Here is a 10,218-nt window from a genome sequence, read left to right as displayed (position 1 = left end):
GAATAAATGATGCAACACACAGCTCATTTCCATATAATTTAATTTCAAAAATAAATCTTTTTAATATCTCTTCACCCATAAGCACTTCATAAACATTATTGGATTTCTGTAAACAAAGAACACTTAAATACACTAATCATTTCTTCTAAAATCTCTGTATTAAAGCAGTAATGTTACATACAAAGAGCACAGCATCTCTGTGGACCTCACTATGAAACTAAATCCCTTCAAGAGTTACCTTAAAAGTCCACTAATTAACCAATCACATTAAAATAATAAAGATATTTCATGGCTTTTTGCACTGCATGCTTTAAGGACTTCAACAGTAACTTTCACACATTTTTCACAAATCAGTTAATTATCAATTTGAGGTTTGTTTGGGTGTAAATTCATGATATCTAAAGCCATTCTAACTCAGTCCTCCAGTATTTACGGGTAAATTAATTTAGGAATTCATGAATTTGATGTGACCAAAACAACATCGAAGCCATCACTTGATTTACAGCCATTCAAAATGATGCCATAATTAATGACACAAAACATGGCTTAAGGCCTTTTTAAGAAGTGAAAATGCCTTAAAGTTTACCGTGTGACACAAAAATTCTTTATTTTATACCTTATAAAAGTGCCTTCATTTGAATAGAAAATTGAAGGATGTGTGTCAGGGTGTTTTTAACCTCTTGGATCCATGAAGAAAAGCCATTAAAACACTGAAATTCCCCACACAAACACCTCAAGCTCATCAGTAATGTGCAACTGATGGGGAACGTCACTGACCCACGACAGTCAGTTACTGGTTGAGTTTTTAAGGGGTTTGGTTTTTCATGTGAATGGACAAAGTAAAGGATCTCTGGCTCCCACACCAAACATCCTCACTTCAAAGTCTGCCGTGTTTTTAAGCTAAGATTAAGGATTTTTTTAAGGGATTATTGTTTCATAGTTTGAAGGATACGAGTGTCACCAAAAGTCTGAAACACCTGCACTTTTCTGAGTCGTTTGACTCTGAGTGATTTATCTGCGTCAGTTCACAGCTTCTTCCCTCTTTGTCCCGCCAAAGGAAAATTCCCCTCAGGCCTCAGCAGGAAGTGAACACGTCTCCCATCCTGTCCACGGTCCTGTTCTGCTCTGGAGGCTTGTTTTTGGGTCATCCCAGGTAAAAAGTGAGGGATTCGGGTCTGGTTTGTTTTTGACAACGATGTCCACCCGTGTTACCTTTGTTCCTTCCTCACCTGTCGTCCTGAGCCACGCCCAGTGGGTGGAAGTGTCCAGAGTCCAGCAGCATCCTCCCCAGCCAGTGCAAAAGCTGTGAGTACCAGTGGATCCCATCACTGTGGCTCCCGGTGGATCCAGTCCAGCTGTGAATCAGGCGGAGCGGCAAGAAGGCCCAGTGAGCCAAAGAGTGCTGCTGCACCACCGCGTAGCAGGACGCCACCACCCCATCCACCACCACCGTCCCCTGCCGGGTCAGCGGTGCGAACGCTCCCCTGCTCCCCCTCACTCTGACCTGGGTGATGCGAGACAGACGCCCCTCGCTGTGTTTCTGTCCCGCTTTACCCTCCGACACCAGCACACACTGTCCCGGCTGGGCGTCGCTGGCGTACACTGTCCTGAGGGCGCCGCGGGACGGCACCGCCCCCTCTGAGCAGTTCCCCTCAGACACGAATACCAGGTGGGCAGCGGTGAGCGAAAGGCGGGCTCCAGCTTCTGTCTGCAGGGTGTAGAAGAGCTTCCAGGTCACGGGGTCACGGTCCAGGAAGGCCAGGACCTCACTGTAAACCAGTTCCCCACTGCCGTCGCCGCCTGCTGAGGCCAGGACTCGCTCACCGGACCGCAGGTCACTGATGGACTTCTGACCGCCGCTCTCCAGCGTGACCAAGGCCTCGCCGGGGAAACAACCTCCAGATTTAGCCGCCACTGAGTGGTCTGAAAGACAGAGACAGAGAGAGACAGGGAGGTCAAACAGAATGTCCAGTTATTTACCAAATGCATATAAAAGTTCAACTTTTGCCTTTAGACTCAGTAAAAATTGTGAGTTTTAATCACATTTTGACTCAAATCACAAATTCTCTCGTTTTGTCCTTCCTGCCATTTAATCTTAATTTCTGTTTTGCTGTTCTGGAAGGACTGGGCTTCCGTCCAAAAGGACTCGAGCACAAAATAAATCTTTTCAACTCCCTGTAGCTAAATATTGACTTTTTCTTTGCTACATTGAAAACAAAAGCAGAACGAGATAAAATTTCCTGTTTGCAGCCCTGAATAATGACTGTGCGTGTGTGTGTGTTCAAGACAATACGTCCGGGCACTTGAAAGTGACACTTAAAGACCGTCTCAAGTCTATCTGGGGATAAATATTTGGGGAAGGTAGGAAAGCCAAGGCCAGGTGATAAGATAAGACACCTGGAGGAGGAAGGAGCGAAGCAGGAAAACCAGCCAGCAGGTTAATCATCTGACAAACCAACACATGACTGCACTTCACACGTTTAAACCGTCTCTTCCAGGTTTAAGACGCAGACTGAATGTCAGTTATTATATTGCTGTTCTTTATTATTTTTAACATAAGTTTTTAATTGAGTCTGACGGGCGTCAGGATTCATTTTCTTTTTCCAGGTACAAAGCACAAACTGTGACCACATTGCTCTTACAAAAGATATTAATGCATTTCCAGTTAGATGGTTAAAAGTTAAGATAAATAAATAAATGGATAAAAATCTGCTTGTCAGAAAGCAACTTTTCCATGCAGGTTGTTGGTCTCCAGGGTCCTGCTGCTCTGCTGCCCCCTGCTGGTTGTTCCCTCTCGCCTTCCTGGGCTATGGGAAGGATTTTGGAGGATTCTCATGAGAACAAACATTTTCCTCTCAGCAATGACTTCTTTTTCTTGTTTTAAGGGTTTTTGAGGAAAAACAGGAGAAATAAAAAGGAGAAATCAAAAACTTGAAAAAATACCAACTTGATTGGTTGCCCTTCTGATCAAGTCAAGGACTGGGCCCTCGCAACCCGATCTGGGAGGGAAGGACAGAGGAGGAGGAGGAAAAAGGAGGGGGAAAGGGAGATAAAGGAGGAAAAAGGAGAAAGAAAGGAGGGGAAAAGAAAAGTTACCACTCAGTGTAAAATGTGTCGGGGGTGTTTCAGCTCATTTCTGCAGGACTGTGTGACTTTCAGCACATCTGCTGGATGGCACATGTGTGGTACTTTTCATGCTAGCTGCACCTTGGTGGTGATGAGGAGACACTATGTGGAGCATGTTGAACCTTAGCGTGAGTGTGTGCCGTCCTGCCAAGCAGAGTCTGCTGCCCATTTAGCACAAGAAGAAGAAAATGAGGCCATTTTCCCTGAGGGTTAACGTTGGCCTTGTGCCCGGTGACCTCCTCTGGATAAGAAGAGGCTCACGTTCATTCAGCGCCATGTGTACATGCTGAAAAGTCCCCAAACTCCACTGAAAGCACAGCTGAACACAGAAACATGATTTAACAACACCGAACATTCATGTTTGTGTGAATTATTTCAACTTCTTCTCTGAGAAATCCTGTTTTTCTGACGCTTTGGTGCTGCAGGTGGCTTCAACAACTACACTACCCATGAGCCTCAGCCTCAGCTACTTTGAGGCACCGTAGTGACCCAAACTGAGCCAGAATCTGCCCAGTGTTTCTACCAAAGACAATCTTCCAGGCTCCGTTGTCCTGATTGATGCAGGAAAGCAAAAAAGCCACAAAAGCGAAAACCCAGACGTGATGTGGAACTTGGCCTAACTGGAGGAAACTCGGAGTGAGTGGCAGATGACAGAGTTGATGCAAGCAAGGAGAAAGTCGGCGATCAGGGACAGAGGAGGGAAACAAAAGATGTTAGAAAGAGAGGAGAAGGGAGCCTGAAATAGTGAAGCACTTCTACCAATAGTCTCCTGCTGCGTGAACAACATGAACTCAGTGTTTGTCAGAGGGCCACAGAGTTGGGCTAAGTTTGCTGCTGGCCCTGACCTGCAGGGCAGAGTGCTGCCGATGTGAAACCTGAGCAGCACAAACACGCTGCAGCGAGCTGCGCGGGAAAGATGTCACTTCCTGCACCGCTAAAGGCTAAACTACATGACGCCACGCCGGGTGAGTTTGCAAGTTGCTGCTTAAAGCTGCGTTCAGATTAGTGACTCGTCAGAGCTGAGTAGGCGGGAGGAGGGCGAGAGCTTCTGTCAGAGCACGAGGCCGCCATCTTCTCCTGCTCAGTCCCACCACAAACTTTAAGTGTTGCTGCTCTGAGTTGTCTTTGTACCCACAAACAGGCTGAGAAACACCCTTTCAGACACATTCATGAGGGTTCCACACCCCTTTAAAGATGTATTTCCTGTTTCACATCAGTGATATAAAAACTAAATTCTCATTGGTTCCGTGTCCTCAGGTGTGATCTAAGCGATCTAAAGATGTGGCCTGACAACACGCCGTGTAGCGTGTCCTCCCTCACCTGACTTGACGCTGCAGTGGATGTGGGCCTTGGACTCGTAGTAGACCCAATCAAACCCAGCCTCCACCGCCAGTCGTGCCAGCATGGCGTACTTGTTCCTGTCTCGGTCCGACGTGGTGATGTCCACCGCCCGGCCCTCGTAGTGCAGCGACTCCTCCGAGTGGTGGCCGTCCTCGTCCCAGCCCTCGGTGACCCGCAGCCGGACCCCGGGCCACAGGTTCATCACCGAGATGGCCAGAGAGTTCAGCTTGTCTTTGCAGCGCTGCAGCAAAAGACACGCAGCCGTCTCACATATATACATCTATTTTTGAACATATATTTGACAAATACAGGATACCCTGTGAGTGAACACACACTGTATGTACCTGAAACGACGGGATGAACTTGAACGCAACAGCACTTTTCTCCTTGTTTATCATGTAAATAAAGCTGAGTTTAATTAAAGTGACAGTAGCTGGCAGCAGTTTGGACACAAGAGATTTTATGCTTCTTTTATCCTCCTGTATGACCTTTGAACTTCCTGAGTCCCACTGTTAAGCCCCGCCCACCCAGAGCCTGACCTTTTAAACCAATCAGATGGTAGCAGAGAAGACACTTTCTGCTTTCACCCATCCCTGTCACGCGGGTCCCCCCTCTCCCCCCCATGTCTGTGGCTGCAGCCTTCCCACAATGCACCCCTGCTGTCCCATCTCGGCCCGATGTTTGCTCTGTGTGGTGAGCGTAGGGAGCTATGTTGAGGATGGATGGGGGGGTGAAGGGGGGACCGTGAGGTGGTTGGATGGTTGGGTGATTGGGGGGGGGGCTGCTACATGAACAAGAGGTCCTCAGCGGAGGCTGTGAGAGGGCCTATTGAAGGTTCAGCTCCCTCCTGCCCTCGCACATAAATCCTCCAGTCGGCCCAGTTGATCTCATCCACACCCAGGCTGCATTGTCAGGGCGTCAAGCAGGATTTATTCAGGCTGACGTCTCAGGGGACGTCTCACATTCACCTGGTCTCATTTTCATTCCAATTCAGGGGTTAAAAATGGTGACTTTGGCCTGAAGAGGGCACCGCTTTTCTTTAAAACTCAAGCGTTTAGATTGTGGAAGGAGCTGAACAATAAAGAGCTGCTTAAACGTTTTCTGAGAGACTTCACTGCAAACGAAGGCACAGTTTGGCACCTTAAAAAGGAAGTGATGTGCCATTAAGATAAGTCTGGGTGTCCTGAAAAAGAAAGAGATGTTGAGTTTAAAGAAACAGGAATCAGCTGAGGAAATGAAACGAGTTAAACGGTGCCAGTTTCTCCTTGGGATGCTTTGGTCCATCTTGACTGGATTAGGATGGATGAGGCAGTTTGTTCAACTGATGAAAACTTGATTCAGACACCTTCTGTCTGACTCACAAATGTATTTATTTTATTTTCTTTCAACAATATCGTCTTGTTTATGTTTGAGTCACTCCAGGCAGGTCACATTCAGCCCCCCCAGTGTTGACTCCACTGCTCCACTGTCTGACTTTGAGTAGAATTCAGCTGCCAAAAGAGACGAAGCTGAAGGTGAATTTGACTGACAGCAACGCATTTTGCTTTTTTTGAGTCATATGTTGTGTGTAAAACCTTCACTTCTGGAGAAATCACATTTCCCCGGTCGATTAAAGGTCAATAAACCCTTTAAAGGCCACAAACGCCTGAACTGAGATTAAACGTGGAGGAAAGTTTTATCTGCTGCTTTTATTTCACTCGACAGTATTTGAATTACAGCCGCTGAAGGCTCGTTAAACGGAGGCTCCGTGACTGCGGGACTTGTTGTCAGCCTCTGAAAGCGTCTCTCAGTGATGCAGCGTTTCATGAATCTCAGCCTATTAAGAGTGAAAAGTGGGATTAAACGCTATAAATGTCTTTTTCCATGTTGGCTGTGATAAGAATAGCTCGCGGCTCGGTGGCCACAGATGCCTTTTCACAGCGTTCACTGTGGATTTGAACGCGTCGTGTTTTCTCTGCGCGGTCAGAGCAACGAGCTGGACTTCATAAATCAGACGATAGATTTTGTTGGTTTTCCCTTCGAGGTATACAGATCGACGGGGGTTTCTGTAGGAGCGGTTTAAGTACCAAACCGCTGGCTGCACAAACATTGCACGCGTGGGCTGACAACACGCGCCTATGCGCACCTTTGCGCTGTAAAAAAGATGAGGTCGAGAGGCGCCTGGACGTCTTGACACGAGGGGCCAAAATCTGCAAACACCAGGAGCGTCTTCTCTCCACCCCAACGAAACTGGACTGATCCGAGAGCATCCCCAAGTCCCAGACCAAGACTCGCCGTGGCGGTGGTGTGATCTTTTCTTTGGCATCGCGTCTCCGAGAAACCCCCGCGCGACTGGTTGGAAATGAGTGACAGAATCCTGAGCTTTTCCACGTCTTTTGACGACGCTCTGAAAGCCAAACGCAGCTAAGTAAACGGGCCGAGCTGAACATGAAGAACGACACTCCGCGGCGCGGCTTCGCCCCCCAACAGGCGCGTCAGCATGCAGCGCCGAGCGCGCAGAGAAAAACGAATAAAAAGTAAGGAGGTGAAAAAAATCCGTATAATTAAAGCTTCGACACAAGTGAGGCGGGCTATTTTTGCACATGTGCCCTGCGAAAACAAACACAAAGTAACACGGAATAGTAAAAGACAAACAGGAGGCTGTCTCCTGCGGCTTGGAGCCCATAAATTGTGTGCAGGTCAGCGCCGTGGCGCGCGCTGCAAAAAATGTTCACTCTGGAGACGCAGAGTCAACATTCAAGATTAGATTTCAGAAATCAAATCAAATAAAAACATCTAATAGAGTCTGGACTTGAACTAGTGAATGATTTGCAGTGAAGGCAACACGACTTGACTCATCCCTGCTTGATGATTATGCCTGTTGCGTTTAAAGACTCGCACATTTGCCCGCTAAAGGCCAGCTAAAGTGAGAGGCTCTGGCACGTATTTCTTGCAGCGCGCGCAGCGAGGTGACACCTCCACACGGGAGTGCGCGCTTTCATTCCCCACGTGGGTCTGTGGACATAAGCGCTGCCGCTCGGAGAGGAAGCCCGCGGTCACAAGAGCCAGATATAAATACTTTATTCCCGGGGAAATTGGGAGTCAAATAAATTCCACCAGGGGCCACATCAATGACGGTGTCGTAAAAATTTTTGACAGTCCAAAAGGCGACTGTTAAGTCTGGCCAGTCGGGCTAAAAACGAAAACGGTAAACATCATACATGCTTGACCTGGGCTCTAACCAAATACGACTTTTGGCTGTTTTTCCACCAAAAACATGATGTAAAACAGAGAACATAGTGTTTTAATTAAGAGCGACCGCTTTTCCATACATTTTTAGACGGGGTTGCCCTCTTTTACGCACGAGCTGCCCACAGTGAACCTCTGAAAGTTCACGTGGAGCAGAAGAGGAGAGCTGTGATTCAAACTGGTCACCTACGCGAGCCACAGACAAACTTTGTGTTGTGCAAACACATTCTGTAATCAGTTTCCCCAACAAGCAGCACAGCAGGAAAAATCCACCTCAGCACCGTTTTCATTTGAGACAAAGTGTAGTTTTTATCTGAAAGAAGCTCAGATAAGTCCAAAGCAGCTGCTGTGGCTTAAATCATGTGACATTTGGGGGTGAAGTGACTCTTGTTTCCTGGAAAGGCCACTAAAAGCGACATCTTTTGGTAGATTTTATCGAAATTCTCAAAAAAAATTGTTGTTTTTTTGCAGTGACGAGCCTTGAGTCAACAAGAAAGGCGGAAAAGATAACAGTGTCCACGCGTCTAAAGACTGGGCAAAGTGCACTCAGAAAGGCAACGAAAAGTCTCCTTAAAAGCACAATTTACAGCTGAAACTCGCAGGCTAAAAGGCACTACGGCAGCCGGGAGTGTTACCTGTGTCATCATGCGGTCTGCACCTGTGTTCTCCTCATCCTTGAAGATGATGTCGGGGTTGTAGTTCGGCGTGAGCTCCTTGAAGCGCTCAGAGTTCCGGGTTATTTTCCCTTCGTATCTCCCGCTGGCCCCCAAAGTCTTCTCGGCCACGTTGGGGCTGAACTGCTTGTAGGCGAGCGGTGCGAGTTTCCGCGGTGACCGCCTCTTGCCATAGCCTCTACCCGGCCCGCAGCCCTCGCTGACAGGCGAGAGGAGAAAGGCGCACCCGGCGAGGTACGTCACCAGCGTCGGGAGCAGCATTCCGCCCCGGGGCCGGCGGGTGGCCAAAATGTCACCACTGGATTTCTTTTGATGTGCCCCCCCCCCCCGTATGATTTTAGAGTGGAGGTAACGGAGCAGGACTCATCCCCGGGTCCCCAACAGTAGCCATTCCTGGCGCGTAAAAGTGACCAGTGCGCCGCTGGAGACGAGCCGGGAAGACCTGAACCTGTCCTCAGAGCAGCTGACACTCTCCTGTCCCGAGCGCACGCAGAGGCAGGGGCATAAATAGGCGAGGTGAGTTTGTTTTGGCAGGCAGGTTCAAAGCTGTCTCTCTGTGTCGAAGCTGTGAGAAAAGAGCTACAGACAGACGCGGAGGCGCGCGGTGCTGGCTGCGCCTGTTGGGCACGGCGGTCAAAGGGTGTCCCCGCAGCGGTTTCTGCCTCTCGGGTTTGTTCTCAATGCGTCCCTGTGGCGCAGGGCTGTTGGCAGAAATGGGAATGGAAGAGATCCTACTACAGAACAGATGAGGTGCCGCGGGAGAAGAAGGAGACCGCGCCCTGCTGGACCTGCCCTCTACTCCGTCCTCTCCTCCCATCGGGTGGCACAGGCCCCGCGGCAGCCCTCATCTGTTTATTGTCAGCTAAGAGGACACCGAGCCACGAGACTGACCGGGATGGCGCGCGCTCACCACGTCCTTTGGACCATCGTCTGCAAGCTGGGACGCATAACCGGGAGCGCAGGTGCGCGCGTTTGAAGCGTTTTCTCTCCCCGCCTCAGTGAGATCTCAGACTTGTTACGGTGACACGACAGTGTGAGCGGCAGGTCACCCATCAAAGACACCAAGATCAGTCTGTGAAGGTGAAAACACTTCAGAGATCGTTCTGGTGGAGTGTTGAAACTCACCATTTTCCCTTCCTACATCTCCCAGAACTCCCTTTGAGAACCCACACGAGAACAGACACCAACACGCTGCATTAAAATGTGGAGTATTTGTGGAACTTTCACAAAACATTAATATAAAGACAGTTTGGGCTGATGTGAGGCGTCCACGTCTCCAATCAACAGCACAGAAGTGCCTGACAAACCAGACACTGGAGTGTCTGAGGTTTAATTATTTCTTGGGTGATGACATAAACAGTATATTTACAAGTTGGAAACTGGTAATTACGGTAACTCCAATAAGACTTGAATGCAGCATGACATCAAGTGAAAATGAGTTTCGGTTAAGAGAAGTGACACGTTCTGATAGCTTTTTGCTCAGCCATTTGTCTGTTAATATCAGAACATGCAAATCCCATAATACTATGGGACGCTATACCCTCCATCACTGGAGGTCAAAGTGAGGTTTGAGGACCTCCAGGGGCCTTCAGTGGGGCCTTCACTGGGGCCTTCAGGAACCTTCACAGAAATCAGAAATATGAAGCCTGACTTATTCATCTGACTCCTCTTAGACAGAAATCGTCATCCGCTCGGTTTTTCTCGATGAATCATTTGTTTTCACATCAACAGACCCATTTTCTTTGCTCTGTCCTTTCCTGGGAATCACGAGGAACACGACCAGGAATCAGCAGGAAAACGTTGGACTTAACATGACGCCACTTTTCAGTAACGTTTGCCACACAGAAAC

The 10,218-nt window shown here is 48.4% G+C and overlaps 1 protein-coding gene across 2 annotated transcripts; it reads right to left on the bottom strand.

Moving 5' to 3' along the window:
* Nucleotides 1-23: 23 nt before the first annotated feature.
* Nucleotides 24-9,417, bottom strand: LOC124055715 (indian hedgehog B protein-like). Of its 2 annotated transcripts, none has more exons than XM_046382793.1 (3): nt 8,331-9,417; nt 4,447-4,708; nt 24-1,923 (listed from the first exon to the last, which is right to left on the bottom strand). In XM_046382793.1, exons 1-3 carry the CDS (start codon nt 8,628-8,630, stop codon nt 1,226-1,228), a joined length of 1,260 nt encoding a protein of 419 aa, XP_046238749.1. In that variant the 5' UTR covers nt 8,631-9,417; the 3' UTR covers nt 24-1,225. The 2 variants fall into 2 exon arrangements, with proteins under 2 accessions (XP_046238749.1, XP_046238750.1); XM_046382794.1 differs by lacking the exon at nt 8,331-9,417 and adding an exon at nt 4,812-5,874.
* Nucleotides 9,418-10,218: the final 801 nt, after the last annotated feature.

The sequence above is a fragment of the Scatophagus argus genome, chromosome 24 (assembly GCF_020382885.2).
Source record: "Scatophagus argus isolate fScaArg1 chromosome 24, fScaArg1.pri, whole genome shotgun sequence".
In the NCBI taxonomy this organism is placed as follows: Eukaryota; Metazoa; Chordata; class Actinopteri; family Scatophagidae; genus Scatophagus; species Scatophagus argus.
This window is presented reverse-complemented; position numbering and strand designations above follow the sequence as displayed.

Coding starts and splice junctions, on each gene's coding strand:
- LOC124055715 (XM_046382793.1), bottom strand. CDS start 8,630: ATGCTGCTCCCGACGCTGGTGACGTACCTCGCCGGGTGCGCCTTTCTC. Junction 4,709..8,330: donor CAGACCGCATGATGACACAG/GTAACACTCCCG, acceptor CTTTTGCTGCAG/CGCTGCAAAGACAAGCTGAA. Junction 1,924..4,446: donor CCACTGCAGCGTCAAGTCAG/GTGAGGGAGGAC, acceptor TCTGTCTTTCAG/ACCACTCAGTGGCGGCTAAA.